The sequence below is a fragment of the Stylophora pistillata genome, chromosome 14 (assembly GCF_964205215.1).
Source record: "Stylophora pistillata chromosome 14, jaStyPist1.2, whole genome shotgun sequence".
NCBI lineage: Eukaryota > Metazoa > Cnidaria > Anthozoa > Scleractinia > Pocilloporidae > Stylophora > Stylophora pistillata.
This window is the reverse complement of record NC_142532.1, coordinates 2553237-2570174: the sequence shown is the minus strand read 5'-3', so window position 1 is coordinate 2570174 and position 16938 is coordinate 2553237. Positions and strand designations below refer to the sequence as shown.

The 16938-nt window shown below is 39.7% G+C and overlaps 1 protein-coding gene across 20 annotated transcripts in view; it reads right to left on the bottom strand.

Annotated features, from left to right (window-relative positions):
* Positions 1–356: 356 nt before the first annotated feature.
* The window catches only part of LOC111323368 (kalirin), a 111783-nt gene continuing 95201 nt past the window's right edge, over positions 357–16938 (bottom strand). For 7 of the 20 annotated variants that reach the window (XM_088745847.1, XM_088745836.1, XM_088745838.1 and 4 more), the window contains 24 exons: positions 16716–16856; positions 16092–16269; positions 15557–15598; positions 15009–15054; positions 14786–14933; positions 14577–14684; positions 14086–14290; positions 13673–13709; positions 13487–13528; positions 12470–12532; positions 10797–10950; positions 10371–10395; positions 9056–9331; positions 7975–8274; positions 5308–5422; positions 4583–4922; positions 4317–4443; positions 3577–3625; positions 3450–3476; positions 2832–2984; positions 2461–2506; positions 1915–2004; positions 1304–1367; positions 357–1166 (listed from right to left, as the gene is read on the bottom strand). In XM_088745847.1, coding sequence (XP_088601973.1) covers positions 1311–1367; positions 1915–2004; positions 2461–2506; positions 2832–2984; positions 3450–3476; positions 3577–3625; positions 4317–4443; positions 4583–4922; positions 5308–5422; positions 7975–8274; positions 9056–9331; positions 10371–10395; positions 10797–10950; positions 12470–12532; positions 13487–13528; positions 13673–13709; positions 14086–14290; positions 14577–14684; positions 14786–14933; positions 15009–15054; positions 15557–15598; positions 16092–16269; positions 16716–16856 — 2769 coding nt within the window. In that variant the 3' untranslated portion in view covers positions 357–1166; positions 1304–1310. Of the gene's footprint in view, positions 1167–1303; positions 1368–1914; positions 2005–2460; positions 2507–2831; positions 2985–3449; positions 3477–3576; positions 3626–4316; positions 4444–4582; positions 4923–5307; positions 5423–6010; positions 7682–7974; positions 8275–9055; positions 9332–9399; positions 10187–10370; positions 10396–10796; positions 10951–12469; positions 12533–13486; positions 13529–13672; positions 13710–14085; positions 14291–14576; positions 14685–14785; positions 14934–15008; positions 15055–15556; positions 15599–16091; positions 16270–16715; positions 16857–16938 lie in introns of those variants that run through there. The other 13 variants (XM_088745848.1, XM_088745849.1, XM_088745846.1 and 10 more) reach the window with 12 other exon arrangements.

Genomic DNA, 16938 nt, shown 5'->3' with positions numbered 1-16938 from the left:
TGACAGATGAACATGACAACAAATCAAAACAAAACATTTTAGTTTACCTTTTAAGAGAAAACTAACATTTTTTAAAGGTTACAATTGTCACGAAAGATCCTAAAGGCATTTAGCGGCTCACTTTGCAAGTTCAATGTTTGTGGGAAAAGTCCTTTTATATCAACATACATGTTTATTAATTGTAAGTTCGCTAAGTTACCTCTAAAGGCAGCAAAAAAGACTCGGTTTCGTTAAATACAATGAAATAATTGAAGAGAAAAACTGCGTAGTTTTTTGTATGGAAATGGAGAGAGTTGGAAGTTAAAGGCTCATTTGTGAACTCATGTAAGGAGAGTAAAATCACCACACCAATTCAATCAATTCTTCATGTTTTATTTCTCAAACAATTTCTGAATGCTATGCATAATTTCTGTCATTAACTTCGTCATTTAAGTTAATAAATAAGCCAGCAATTTGGCAAATGCTGGAAATAATATCTTTGCTAGTAATGAAGGGGAATTAAGCACAAAAATAATCCAACGCATGCTTCTTTTTCTGGGGGTTTGTGAAGGAAACTTACAAAAGAGGAACAGCGAAGTACTACAAAAGCTAAAAGATAAAACCGCTGAAAACAAACTGGCAATTTTGGACTTGCGTTGAATAACAGAAAATAAATTGATGACATCTTTACATACTCAACTGTCCAATAAAAAATATTCAATGTTACACAACGCACCGATCCATCACGCGACGCGGCTGCAACTGAATGACAACCTTTCATGTCGAGGTTGCACGAAATCAAACAAGCAAATCGAACTGAAACGTTCACAAAGAAGTGGTTGTCCACGAAAACGAGAATTGTTCTCCTTAAAAAGCAATTTTAGAGAATCTTTTCTCCACCATGCTGCCGATATCTAATACAAAGTAATAAATTTGTCTTTTTTTACGCATTTCTAGCCCCAACGACCTCTTACTAGTCGAATGGGAGCAAATCTACACTTTACAAATTGTTTTAAAAAGGTTTCATAAATTTTCATCAAAAAATAACCTTTTCTTTTAGATACAAGATCGCTCAAAATATATAACAGCTGTACAACTTGAAAATGTGCACAATTTCTTCGATAACGTTTTTACAAAGGTGACGAAACAGAGGGCTAACTTTCTATCCGTGAGAAAAACTCTTGAAACTGCAAAAACAAAGAAAAAAAAACATTAAAACTTTTCTTCGGAAACAGACTACAAAAGCATAGAGTTCAAGAAAGTTACTGAAATTTCATTTTCTAAATGATGGTTAAGTGTTCTTTTGTTTCCGATTGTTCCTCACCTAAATGCTATACAGTCGTGCTGTTCCTGACGTTTTTGCTCATAGGTAAGGGCGTTAGGTCGTGCTGAGGAGGAAAGAAAATCAAAGAAGATGTAAACAGCAATTCTCTCCATTAGCTATAGTACAATTCCTCGCAAACAGTTGAGAAAAAGTAGTGTTATAGCAATCCAAAACCATCTGGCTGACATGTTTCCCTCTACTCAACAATTGCTCCTAAGAAATTTAGGGACATTGCGAGCATTAGCCTGTTAGCGTCCATATTCTCCTTACAATTGGAGATACATTTCCTAAGGTGCCGACAAGAAGAATTTGTTGAACAATCAAGAGCTTCTTTAGTTGGTGATCAGTTCCTTTATTCTCCTGACCTTAATGTGGGATTCAGAGGTGATATTATAAGGAGAAAGTAGATGCCCAGTCAAAGGGTTAAATATTAGAACAAAAAAACGTTACAACCAACAGCAACATTAATTTTCAACATACTCCACCACTCGGTTATTTCAATTGGCGATAAATCTCTATCTTCTCTTTACAACTGTGATACATTCTCAACCAAAACGGTAAAGAGAAATGAGAAGCGAATCAATCTCTCCTGTAATACTGAGTTCTTTTACCTGATTTCTTCTCCTCGCGTTGAAGGCCGCTAATCGTGAGGTGTTGAGTTTAACCTGTCTGACTGGGCTAGGGGGCCTGGGACTAATCATCTGTGAAGTGCAACGTAAAAACACTTAATGCCGAAAGATCTGACAAATTCTGTGTATAAAGAAGGCACATCTGCTGCACAAACGAAAAAAAAAACACGAAGCCCGAGGCATGTAGGCAAAAACTTCGAAGCATGACAAAACTTGGAAACTATTTGCAAAAGGTGAGAAGAGCGAGAAGTGTTTGGAAAGGCGGCGAATGTTTCTGACTGTTGAATGGTTCATGAAAATCGGGTGGCAGTGGTAAACGTGGTAAAATTCACACCGCGCGCAGGGGGGGGGGGGGAGGAGGAAGGGAGCGTAATAAGTGAATTCTAGTAGGGATCAACAACCCTTCTGGAATCAGTACCATGCGCAGGAACACGTACAACTAGTGGTAAACGTGAGAAATTTGGCGAAAGGAGATGCAAAGAGCGTGAAATAATCTCAACAACTGTGGCAAAGAAAACTTTATCTTACCTTAATCCACTGAGAATTCAAACAATTTTGACAGTCGGCTCTTTTTCTAAACGTGAATAAAGCAAAAAAAAAAAAAAAAACAAAAAAAAACAAAAAGGTTCAGAATATGGATGGGAACAAAAGGGAACTAGGATCAAAATCAAAATCACATTAAGAATTTAAGCCGCTCAAATCTTTTTATTTTGAGAAAGGACATCAACGGCGACAGTTTCGGAAGACTTCGGTCTCTCCGACAGTTTCCGACCTACCGATGAGGTTTCTGACGTGCGCCATCAGTTCATTTCATTACTATACCATTTTAATGAGAACTAATATGTGAAATTAAGGAGTAAATTTCAAAGAATAGCTCTGAATGCTGCTTTTTCACTTACTTCGGATTTTTAACGAGCAACGAGGAGATGAAATCCTTTCCTTGCTGAGAAATTGGTTCAAAATGCTTCGGATTGAATTCGTATTTAACCTCTGTGATGTTACGACACGTTTCTTCCACTGATTCTTCATGAAACGGTGAAACTCCGCTCAGTCTGCAAAGCAGGGGGATAAAATCACGTTCAGTGTGTCATTTCAAACCAAACAAGCTATCAGTGAACATTCTGCGGGGTGAGGCGTTAAAAATCGCTTCTCGATCTAGGCACTACTGAGAACTGAAGGTACACTCAAGCAAACTGTCTGGATGGCGGGAAAACGCGTGTGACCAAATCACGATTGCTGAAAGTTGATTGGTTGAGAGAATAGCGAGTTTTCTTAACCAAAAACAGCAACGCCGATGCAGCAACAACAACAACAAAAAATAAATAAATAAATAAAAAAAAGATTTTGGACGAGGGAGAAAAACCGAAAATGCAGTTATCTTGAGAAAAAATCTCGGAGCAAAGAAGAAAACCAGACCACAGAAATAGTTTATGATTACCCCAACCCTACTGCCCTATATATTAGTTTAGCGCTCAGTTATTTACACTTTCATAATAATGAATTACAGTGATACTTACATAATGTATGTTATAACTCCTATGCTCCTGTGGTCAAAGGAAAGAAATATTTTCGTTAACAACACAAACGACCCAGAAAAGTTCAGAACAAAAAGTTGACTGCAAAAGTCTGTAGCTTTACACGTACCATGCATCCGTTGTGAAGTCTACGGGTTGTCTGTTAACTAATTCTGGAGCTGAAGAACGAAAATATAATCACTATTTTGCGAATGAAAGGGGCTGTAAATTATAAGTCTGAGAAAAAAAAAACCTGTGTTGTGGTAGTTCAAATAAATGCTACCGAGCAATACTGTCAAGTGATTCTGTTCATCACACTGCAAAATTGGTTTTAATTTTTAAGTCTGTCGATTAATCCCAATGAGTTCAAGCTACAAAGCATTAAAATCATGCGAAACTGCTAATTACACTGTACAAATTGCTTCTAACTTTTGAGTCTGCGGATCAGATCTTAGTGTGTAACCACTCATATGAAAACTACTGAGTATTATGGCATAACTAAAGTAACGCGCGCGTTCTGATTGGGTGTACGCTGCAGACGTGAGCAATGGCAAAGATTAGTTTCGGCGCGATTGTTTTTTTTGGTCGCATAAGATTTCTGTGTCAAATAAAAGGAAACTCTTTTGCTAAAATGAATCAAGAAGCTAGAGTCACTCTCGGCTATCGCCTCGCGCGACTCTTACGCTTCTTTCGTGCTTAGCAACCTCCCAAGTGCGTCCCTAACTTAATAGTGTACAATGTGGTGTTTACCATTTGTTCAATATTTTCATGTAGTACTGTTCATTATGCTGTCCAGGATGGATCAAATCTTTAAGCGACTGCATGAAATTGATGTTCTTCATAAACGTGCAGATCTAAATGGACACATACCTGAACACTCAGGGTTTCCAAACACTTGTTTAACTACAGATTCTGAGTCGGATATCTCCGTTGCACAACCAAAATCGATAATTTTTACTTTAGGTAACGGCCCTCCATCAAGGAGAAGATTTTGCGGCTAAAGGGAATAAAAGAAGAATATCAGAATGTGGAGAAGAAACAAAAAGATTGCAAATTACCACTGAAGCAATACTTCGTTGGACACAAGTCACGCAATGATCACGACTTGCGAGACACTTCTTACGTCATAGCCTCACCTTCAAGTCGAGGTGCACGATTGAAAGATCTCTAAGATGTTGAACTCCTTCGAGTATTTCCCTCACGTGACCTATAGCAACTTTCTCCGTCAAATTGTCCATAACGACCAGATGATCGAATAACCGACCACCAGTAAGAAGTTCAATAATTACTACAAAGTTCTTTGTCGTATCAAAAGCGTCGATATATCCGCTTAAATTTGGATGTTTGAGTCTTCGAAGGAGATAAATCTCGTCTTCTACTTCCTCTTTGCCGACCATTCGTTTCTTGATCAGTTTAGCGGCGTATTCCTGCCCTGTTGCTTTTTCTACGCTTTTCTTGACAACAGAAAAACGGCCCCTGAAAAAGGTGCAACCCATTCATCAGAATATGGAAAGTTGACTGCCAGTGATGGGGGAAATCATTAGAGTACCACAGAAACACCCAAGGGGGAGGGGAGGGGGGAAAATCCGGAAAATTTTGCGACACAACCAAATCATCCGACCCCGACCCCCCCCCCCCCCTTATCAAACGATTGGGAATTTCTTCGTTATATGAAATTGCTATGACCGCTCCATGAAGAGGCAAGAAAATAATTCCAAACTCTGCGGCTGATTAGGGCGTTAAAGAACTGGGAAGTGAAATGTAAATGACGGATTGACACAAGAGTGCAGGAGAGAAAAACAAGAGCTTGGAAATAACTCGTTATTCACCGAGCTTCTGTTTGAAGATATCTCCAACTCACCTTCCAAGCTCGGCGTAAATGTTATAATGATCTTCAATATCTTTTTTCCAAACAATGGGATCACTTCGCGAGTTGGAGCGTACTTTTCTCTTGTTTTTCTTCTTTTTTTCATCGTCTGAGAACAAGAAACAAACAGTTCTTTATGTGCAGTGCGTAAAAGGTACAGAGGTGAATACAATTTCAAAGAACTGAAAAAGGGCGCGAAATATTCTGCACTCTATCTTCTACCTAGCGCTTCTCTTTTCTCACGCACGCACATGCTCGCACATCTCCTTCCTCGAGCGTTACCGTCCTCGCGCGCCAAACTCCTCTTACACTTGACTTCTTCTAAAAGCGTCTCGACCTTTGTGCGGGTCCTTTCTCATGAATATCCACCTCTGCGCGTCACCTTCTCCAACAAACTCCATTCTCGCCCATCTTCTTGTACACGACACTTATTCCTCGCGCGTCTCCTCTAAACAGCATCTAGACCCACGCGCGTCTCCTTTCACAATGACGCATATCTTGTCCGCTCTCACACCAGTTGGGCAAGGAATGATAATTAACCAGTCTTTACATTTTCATTGTAGGTTATTCACTTTTAAATACTTTATTATTTCGTTCAGTTCAATCTTATTCAAAAGGCTGTTAATTGTTTTACGACAACGTTTTTCGCAATAAAGTGAAGCCGAGCAATGGCTGAAAAAGGACAACTCATTCATCGTTAAACATTTCAGTCGGTTTTTATTTCTAATTTGCAGCTACTCAAATTATTAAGCACAATTAAATTGATTTAAACATCATTCAATATAACCGTGTTGCCCTAATAGCTCATAGGTTAAATTAGCCTACGAACGAGCCCTCACTCTAGGCGCTTCGGAACTAACGTTTCTTCGCCCGCAGAAAAGTGCGAGGCCTGGGGCAACGTGAGCCTACGAGAAGTCTGGCAAGGGGTTTATTCTCCAATCCTCCCACAGGCGAAGAAACGCGCGTCCTGCAGCGCTAAAAATGAGGGTCCAATGTAACCCTTTAACTCCCATAATCTGATTGTCAATTCTCGCCTCTAGTTGCTCCACATTTCGTTGTACATAAGTCTCAAGAATTTGGCGTTAAATCAAGACTTCCCAAGTCTATCTGATAAATTTGAATATTCTCATTACATGTTGGTTGGATAATGCATGGATGATATAGGGAGAAGTTACATGTGAATCACTTCTGGGAGTTAAAGGGCTAAATGATAGAATAAAACACTTCAGACCCGGCCTAGAAGAGCAGATCCATGTCCACTTGACAAGTACATTGCAATTCAGTCAATAAATTAAAATAAATAATTATCAATATAAAATCCTCGCCAAGCAGAACACAGATAACTCATTCTAGAACGGAGCTCAATTTTCTTACTATTTTCTTTTTATCATCGAATGTTTATTCATAGTGCCGAGGGAAATTTACCCTCTCGAGTCATGAACAATACGAGTCGTTATCGAACACGCTGTTTCAAATTTTAAGGTTCATTTAAGTTAATGGATTAAGAGGGAAATTACTACATTTAGGCAGACATCATTAAAGCAGAGTCGATTTGATTTAATTATCTGAGGTTAAAATACCCAAAAGAAATTTGATAATTTAATAAAATTACGAGCTTAAAGGCATCTTAAGTTCGTTTTCAAAACTTACAAGAAATGTAAAGAAAAAGGCTTTTTTAAAATCGCACGTGCAAGCCTCATCACGTGGGAAAAAACTGATTCATTAATTGGCTTAGCGATTGGTTGACCGACAAAAACAGGCCGTAAACTCACAAGTTTCGGCAAACTTCGTGGTATCAAACTATCTGACCACAAAGCTAACAGTATGCCTGTAACTATTCTTGGCTGCTTTGTTTAAAACGCTGTTTATTTCAAGTAACTTTCCTGGAGAAAGTCGAAGTGACAGATCTTATATCTGAATGACAAGTTGTGCCCGCACGACCTGTCATTCAACAAGGATTGTGATTGGCCCGATTACTCAGTGACAACACGTGATTAACAGCTGACCAGCAGATCACGTGAAGAACATGCGTTTAAGCGTTATTCCCAGGAGGCAACAGTTACATTTTGGCAGCTATCCACAAAACTCGTGCTCTAATACTACAACCCACGGTTAGGGTGAACATTTAAATTTTCAACTACCTAACAAGTAATCATTTATTCTATTAAAGCGTACGTCCTAAGGAACTTTTACATGTGTTTCAATAATAGAACAATTTTAAGTACAAATTAGTTTTATTTTACAACGTTTGTCAATTGTTTTAGGGTTGGAAATAATTGGAAGATCTCTAAAGTGGCTTGAATAGTTTAATTCTTTGAAGTACGAAGATAGCTGATGTTCATTTAGCTGGATGTTTAAGAAGATTCCTCTGTAAAAAGCAACACAACTCAGATTAGATATAAAATTGAATATATTTTTTTACTATTTAGCAGTGAGATACTTCCAGTAAGTAGAAATTGCCACATAGTAAACTAATGCAAACTTCTTTGAGTTTCTTTTGGTTTACTAGAAGGAGAGATTTTAAGAGTGTCTTCGCTATTTGAAGAAACCACCAACAGTGCACGACAACTTTTTTGATAGTATAGTGACGATTTTCTTTGCACTACCACCGTCACAATAACCTCACGCTCGCATATTACTTGCACCTGCAGAAACACTTACCGCTTTCGACGTCCAGTGTTATGGAATCCGAGATAGGACTGGGTCGACTGATACCAATCTCGCTATTAGCACTGACTCGGAACTGGTACGTGGCGCCCGGCGTAAGATCATCTATTAACGTGCTGTTTCCCGCCACAAATGGTACCGCCGCCTGCCACACACTCACCCCAGTCTCCTTATACTCCACCGTGTACGCGGTGATTGGTTTACCTCCGTCCAGCTTGGGTGGTTCCCAGTGCAACACGAGTGATGACGAGGTCATTTCTCTGACGCAAGGTTTCGAGGGAGGTTCGGGAACACCTTAATGATGCAACAAGCGAAGTAAGCCTCAAAATAACAACAGTCACACATGAAAATGAATTCTGATGGGTGGTCTGACATGTTAGGATTTTCGGGTCGGAAAAACTCGCCATCGGTCGGCACATTTCTGTCACCGAAAATTCAGCGAGGCCACGATTGTCGCTACAAGATACTGTATGCTACTTGAAGGAAACCTGACACACCGAAAGGTTTCCCAAAGTTTGCAATACTCTGGTGTTAAGTTCAGTTCGAAGTACTTGTGTAGCAAAAGAGTTATGAAACAACGCAAGTAAGAAGCATATACCCTAGTGATTTATCCTGCGATAGCCCTGAGATTTTATTGTTGATTGTCCAAGTAATCCCCTTCCCCTTTGCTACTGTAAGTCGTGGGACATAATTCACACCAAATCTATTTGATTATAGCTTGAGTTTGATGTTTTTGTGATCAACAACCAACACTCTTCTAATGAAGATGGAGGTGAAACTGACGGTGAGATCCGGACACAATCGTGGGAGGACGACATTGACTCGAGAGGGATAAAAAAATCACACAATAAAGATCGAAATGCATTCGTCAAAGCTAGAAACTTATTCGTCGGAGATCGAAATTCAATCGTCAAAGGTCAGTATTTACACGAGAACGATGGTTTAATCAAATTTTTTCTCTTCAACGTTATTTCTGCTTCTCGCTCTTAGTCCTAACCCAAACATTTTGGTGCGATTTACGCCACGTGACATTCAGCAGCAAGGGGTACCTGCTTTTGACAGCTTTTTCTTTTACCTAACACGGCAACGTAAGCTGAGCACGTGATGCGGCGTGACCCGCACCTGACAGAACACCTGTAGTGACCTGTATCGGCAGTCTCCGTTGGCGTGATGTCCAACGCATGCGTGACTCCGTCGTTAACTAGCCTGATATTGTCGTAATTTTCTACGGCATGCTGGTTCTTAGTCCAGGTCACCGTGAGGGGGTGGGTGGGGAGCGATGATAATTTGCACTGAAGCCGTAAATGGTGGCCGCTTTTAACAGTGACGTCACGAAGAACTTCGATGAAAGCTGACGGCGTGAAAGTAAGTACGTTGTGCATTGTTAATCGGGTTAGCAACGGAAAAAATTACAATAAAATAAAACGTTAGGAATTAGTTTTACTAAATGAGCATTACATTACCATTGCCAGCTCTTTGCTTTATCTAATTCAACGACAACTTAGGCGGAAAACAGTGCAATGCGCCTACTGTTGCCGAGCGCGTTCTTTATACAAGCAATAAACTCTACCCCTCCACGAAAACTAAATAGAGAAAACTACAACAATGCTCCGAAGGAGCGATTTGGCCGCCGATTGCTTTCCCAAAGTTTTCGTCAAAACCTCGAAGGCAAGAGATCACTTTCACACATTTTGACTCCGGTCAAGCTTTGGAGTTATTCAACATAAATTCAAAGCTGAAACATAAATTTAAAAAAACGTTCTTTGTGACGGCTAACTAGCAAACCATAGCCATGTAAGTGGGTTTAGCGACATCTCTCCTTTTCATAAAAATAATTTAATGTGACTACCTACGTGGTCAACATGCCCACGAAAGGACAGACAGATATAGCAAAATAATTTGTACAGCTGACCATGGTGCAACACGCGCACTGTAATATTTCTCAGTGCTTTTATACGCCTAAAACTTACTTATCAATTTGTGCAACTAGGTGCTTTTTTGTTGCAAGTTAAGTTTTGGTGACTTAAGTTACAGACCTTAAATCTTCTTTCCCAATTTAACTTTAACTTAAACTGTAGCTTTAAGTCTTAAATTTCCTTGTGATAAAGACAAAGAGTTGACAGAGGTGAAGTGACAAACGTTAACTGTTGTTATAGATTATCTTCGGCATGCAATGTGGTTTGTGATTCGTGCAGATCTTGCTCAACTAAAATAAAAATGAAAAACAAAAAAAACTCTTTAAGTGAGTTGTGAACGAAGCACGTAAAAATTTTTTTTTAAAAAGCTAATAGCATTTTGGTAAATACGTGAGCAGTGAACGCACTTATAATGAACAACTCTGAATCAAGACCACAGTCATAATTAGAGTGAAATAATAACTTGATACGTACTGATTTCGGAGTTTCCTTTTTGATTCTGGAAGAGAGAGAGAGAGAAAAAAAATTCATCAGTTTTGATCACCGATGTCCAGGGTGTGGGGGACCCGCCGGTCGAATGGTCAGTGCGCTGACCCGGTTCGGGAGGTCTGGGTCCTAAACCTGACTGCGTCATTGTGTTGTGTTTTTGAGGCAAAAAAACTTTTCTCTCACAGTGTCGGGTGCCAGCAAAATGTAATGGAAACCTTATGGAATGCTGGGAAGGGATAACCTGGCATCCCATCTACGGGGGAGTAGTAATTCTCTTTGTCGCTTCAAGGAAACCGGGATTCTCTCCGACTAAGCGGGCCACTTGACTTGATTGCAGAATTAACCTTACTGTCCAATCAAAGAAAACTATGTGAAATAAACACTTGATAATTTGAAAAAATAGTTACTAACCGATGAGGTGACAGGAATGTCTTCGGTATCATTGTCATTTTCTGTGCTCAATTCTGTTCGGTATTTATCTATATTCTGTTTTATCTTGTTGGAGAAGGCATTCAAATAAGAGTCCTTCTGTTTCTTTTGTGTCCGTCTATCTTTATTATCACTCCTGTAAAAACATAAATAAACTTTTAGCCCCCCCCTTTTTTTTTTTCCACGTGGAAACGTTTCTCCAGTCAAGCCATCTTCTCCGTCAATCGTTCTCGGTCGTTACGGAGTGTCACGCCCTGAAAACCATTCCGTGACAAGTCGAAGATACTTCATTGGAAAATGTTTGAGAAATTTTGCTGTTTGAGGTTTTACGCTCTGTTAACTTCAACTCAAACGATCGCAATGCAAATTCTCCTTACTCTATATCGTACATTTCTCACAATGCTAATTATAACATAACCAAAGTAAAGCGCGCGCTCTGATTGGTCAATTTAGCGTCCCCCATTTGCCCATGGGTGTACGCTGCTGACGTGAGCAAATACAAAGACTATTTTTCCGCGCGCGCTTGTTTTTTCTGGTCACGTAAGATTTGTTAAGTAAAAGGAAACTCTTTAGCTACAATGTATCAATGTTATGTTATAAAAAAAATGGTAAACACCACAGCGTACGCTATTGAGTTATGGATGCCCTTGGGAGGTTTGCTAAGCACTCAAGAAGCTAGAGTCGCTCTCGGCTATCGCCTCGAGCGACTCTTGCGCTTCTTCCGTGCTTAGCAACCTCCCGCGTGCATCCATAACTCAATAGTGTACGCTGTGGTGTTTACCATTTGCTAATTGTGAGAATATGGTGCAGCATCAATCAATATCCCTCGTTGATTAATACCTTTAATGTCATCACCTGTCTACTTCATAATATACAAGTTAGAGGTGGAGAAATTACTTGATGGTCATAAGGGTTGTAATAATCACAGGGTTATCGGTCAGAAATTAAGGAATACACGTACGCGTAAATTCTTTATGTAAAATTGGATAGACGTATGGATGCTAAATGTTAATTCAAGCGCGTTAGGATTATTAGTAAAGCAAGAAACCACAGGAGTCCCTTCAGATAATTCTTGGTTCCTTAACCGAGCTAAAAACTTTACCATCTTTGTAATTCTATATACTCTTACAATACTTTCGACATGGCTAATCCTAGCGTGTCACATTTGAGCCTTACAATGACCTAACTCACCAGACTTCGCTGTTACTCAGTGGTGGAGTAGCGGAGCGTGTTGCACAATCGCGAAATTTCTCGTAAATTCTGAAAATACTCAACCTTTATGTTAAGGTAGTGCCGTAGGGCGTTTAGTTTTCAGTCTTTTTGTTTCGGTGAGCCATGTAGCCAATCAGATGGAAGAAAGATTAGCTTGCCCTTTCAGACTAATCAGGCAAGATTGTTCACCTCGTCATTGCACCGAACACACGCTTACGCGCGCTTTTATCAGGTTTTCCCGCCTTTACAACCGACTACCTATGATGCTTTCCCGCGCTTTTCACACTCGTCAATTTTGATTGGTCTAATTCAGTTTCCTTATGTTTCAAAGTTGTATGTACAAAACTTGACTTGATCTTAGGACTCCCGTGGTCTCAGGTTAATGCTGATTAGTGCAGAGAAACACATTTTACACACACACACACATGCCACCACACACTTACGTATTAAAGCTCCGATGACGTGTAATAGACGGTAGAATCTTCTCTTTACTCTTTTTAGCCATTCTGGTTGAAAACAACAAGCCACAGTTATTCGTGTACTGTGGCATCATGTTCCCCAAATGTTTCGACATTTTCATACCTTAATTACGCAGAGTGATTACAGTAGAAAAACCTGACCACGACTTCTTTCTAAAGTCCTTCCTTGGCCCGAATCCCAAAACGAGGTAAACCGTTTCAACAAGACGACATTAGCTTAGGATACGAAACGAGGCTGACCTCTTTCCCAGGATGAGGGTCTGACAGACTTAGAATCAAATATTTCACTTCTCATTACGAATAACTACTGTCTACGCTGATTAAGTTCACTGGTTACGTAAGATTAGCGTTATCAAAGCATTAGTGCGTACAATAAATCCATACGACTGGCATGCATATGAATCCAACCTCTTAGCATCTAGTTAAGCTGCAATCATTTTAAGCAAAAACCCAGCACCGTGCAAAACTTATGCAGCATAAGGCAGAGTAGAGCTTGACCACCACCCGTTCCCATTTTCCGCGCGGCCGCCTATTTCTGTAATTGCGCGCTGATGAAAATCTTCAAGGTACAGTGGGTGTGAGTCGAAACAGTTTATCATTAGTTGTAAGCGTAGCTCTTCTTCGAGAAGAGATTCTTTCTGCATCTAGCTTAGAGTTAGGACCATGAACATAAAGTTTTAAAACATTAGAACTATGTTATAGGAGCGCCGAACACGGGCCGCTCAAGCGACCGAACGGTCGTAGCTTGGAGCGCCGACTAGGTACCCTTTCTGAGACGATCACTTATCGACTGATTCTAACGATTTACTGTCGATCGCCGAAATCGCAATCTGTTTGTCACCAAAACAAATTTCAGATATATAGTACCCATCTCTTTGTACAATTACAAAATAAATAAAACCATCCACAAAAGAGTTTTCAAACCTGATCAAACAAAAATAAATAATCAACACAAAAATAACACAAATAGCGAGAACTTACGTAAAACTCTCATGCCTTGAAACCTTTTTCCTTGAAAATGTTCTGAACACGAACCACAATAACGAAAGTCAAGAACTCACAATGACACGTGACTGAGAAAATTACAACAGAAAACTCGCTGCTGAAAATTTGATACCTCAAAAGGCCACACAAAAACTTTAAGGGCTGTAACAAAAAGGTTCTTACCCGGCCGTTTTCTTGGGAGACATCGGAGTATCTGAATCTAGAACCGAAAGTAAAAAAAATCTGACTTGAAAAAAATTTGCTTTTCGCTATCAGCTTTGTTTTTAAAGAGTACTACAAATAGAAGGATCCTCTTGTGTGGTCTCCACACGTAATTCCAAAGTGAGCCTGGATTTCCAAGAGACTTTAGTGACCAAACTACAGTTGCTATGAGTTTCCAACAATCAGAGTATATTATATCGCCTGTTCCCATTCCCCCAAAACAAATTTATGACGGAAGTCACGATGTCAAGAAGATATCAAGCAGAAAGGCAAAGAGAAGAAAGAAAAACAACGAGTAGGGAACATTACTGAATTCAACTCTAAAATCTCAGATAAATTATGACAAGAATTTGCGTTGAAAGACAAGAACAAACCTTCGAAGTTGTTGTTGGCTTCTTTTCTTAAGATCTTGGCGGGCACAAGTCCGAGTTTGTCTTCGGTGAAATTACAAACATACCGCCAGTTCTTGTCGTGTTTCTTGTTCGACACCAAGTACACAACTTCTCCTTTCTTCACAGAAAGATGATCTTTATCTTTGGACTTGAAATCCTCCAGTACCACGAAACGTTCTTTGTTACGCTACAAATAGCAAAAGTTCCAACATTAGTCACGCGCTATCTGTGACAGTCACGCAGTACCTGTGACAGTCGCACGTCAAGTAACACTAATAATTTCGTTGCTGTTTAACAACAACAGATTTTTGCGGTTCAAGATCTTTCTATTTCCTCGAGAAACTACGTTCTGCGACTCTCTGTCTGAGCAGCAGAACATTGACGAGATTAAGGAAATATTTTCACATTTTTGACTAGCAGGAAGAACGGTGGAACGGGACTTTGCGGAAGAGATGAAGAACGTTTCTGCTCACCGAAGTATTTGAGAAAGGCGACGTCAGGTCCTCCAGAGATTGAGCAGTTTCCAAAGCGATGAGATTCATGTGCTTAAGACGACTGGGTTGACTAGAAGGGACTGGTATCTAGAGAACAACGATAAATACGCGTCTATCTCTTTCGCTTACGAAATATGGAGCAAAGATGCAGCTTTATTCACAACAGTTTCAGCGCGTTTTTTCCTTACCTGTGACGCTTTCTTTAGCGAGCCAGCGTTAGGAAGGCTTAGACTGTGTCCGCGAGTTGCGAAGGTAGTCAGCGGTAGAGTAGTACTGCTTGATGGGGTCACCTGACCCTGAGTCGTAACGGGGCCCCCAGGAGTCAATGCGGGAGGACTAAGAAGAGAAAGGCACGTGTGAATCAGGTAAGTGACTTTTTCTTTCTATTTCGAAATGTCACATCTTACTTACATGCCGTTGGCCTGTTGTTTCTGATATTCAATTGGTCTTTCTAAAGCTGTGAAAAGAATCAAGAAAACAACCAGTGATGAGTAACAGTAGCCGAGGGAAGAAATGTTGGATCACTTTTTAACAATTTTAATTTACGTAAGAAGGAACATTTTACTTTATATTCGAAGAAATTTACAATAGGGGACAGTGAAATGCCAGTTAACGAAAGAATGTCACCATTGAAAGAATCTTTTTGCTAAAAGTTTAAAAAGTAATTTTCTCATTATATTGGATCATAACAATTTAACGGGACTTTCAGTAATTTCTTTTCCGTCAAATTACATCCAACCCGTACAGTTATTTGAAAGAATACCAGATATACCATAAAAAAATTAGCTTAGCGTGATTGAAGGGTTACTGAAAGTTTATGTTTAAAGTCTATACAAGTTCACCTTTCAAAGGCATTAAGTCTGACTAACTTAATTTAGAAATTCAACGATTAGTAAGTTATATAATCACATCTCTTTTATTTTAAATTTAATTTAAAAGTTTAAAGTTTCTTTTCAAACCTCTGTGTCCTTGGTTTAAAAATTGCCCCACTTCAGGCGATTCTGCGTTGAACAGTTAAATCAAAGTTAAAAACAAAGTTAACAAAAATCTCGGGGCAAAAATGCAGCAGAACTACATCGGACCATGATTATACACTATCTGTATCTTTTCTCCTCGCAAATTTTGAAAACAATTCCTCAAGGCTAAATTGGAAATTTCACCGGTTCCATTGCCAGATAAAAAAAATTTAATATATATTGCCTTAGCCCACTTTTCTTAAGTCAGATTTCCAGACAAATGCAGAGAATGCAAAAAAAAAAAAACCAAAACAAAAACAAACACTTGCTGAACATTAACTGGGTTTTGATTTTGCCTGTATCTTCTTCAAGAAAAAAGTTTATTAGACGTGAAAACTGAGCAAAATCAAATGTAGCGGTTTTACGATTACAATCAATTAAACTTTACCATCTCCGAAGAACATAGAGAGGAAAGATCTAACAAAAGCGTTTAATTTCGGGGATCATCTCATCTTGTTAACAATCCCGAGAACCTTACCTATAGCAAAAGCACGTTGAGATTCGCGCATCTTCTGCAGAGCTTGTAACCAGTCCTTCTTCTTCTCGGCCGAGCTCGCAGTCATGGTGAAGATTTCCGCGTCGGGGTCTGAGCCGGTCCAAATAGCGAACGACAACTGATCATCCCCCACCCCTTCCATATAATTCATGTGATTCACCTGTAATGGTGTAACGCGAGTGATTCATCAATAACAGTTCCTGGCCAGAGAAACTTGGCTAATTTTGCCACACAGGTAAGTGCAAATTTACTGAATCTATTATTACGTAGGACACGTGTCGCATGTTGAGACGAGTTTATGGCCCACCTCACCTTAGAGTCCTCTGTGACTCAGTTGGCAGAGAATTTCACTGATAAACAACATAAGAGTGTATTATAACAGTCCACAAGATGTCTCTCTCATAGGGCATTATTCTTCAGGGATTCAGCGTCAAAAAAAGGCAAAACACCTGGGACACGCCCTCGATCAGAGGAGAAAGTCTCAAGAGGAAAGCGACCGAAACACAGCTACGACCTGGCGTTTTCACTTTTCCTATCTCCACTTGGCCGCGGAGGGTCTTACACAAGCTAAAAAAGATTCTATATCTCTGAACATTGATATATTACCTTGATGCTGTGTCTGTAAATGTACACTGTCCAATCCAGCTTCCTCTCAAATGGTTCACTGAAGATCATGAGCTGCTCAAACAAAAACACTTGCCGCTTACATGGTTTGCGAGTCTCCGGGTCTGACACCATTAGTGTGTCCTGGAAAAGAAGAAGAATTTAAAACTTAGCTACTGGAGAGGACAGGGAGGGTAAACAGCAAAGTGATACAAAGGGGAGGGGA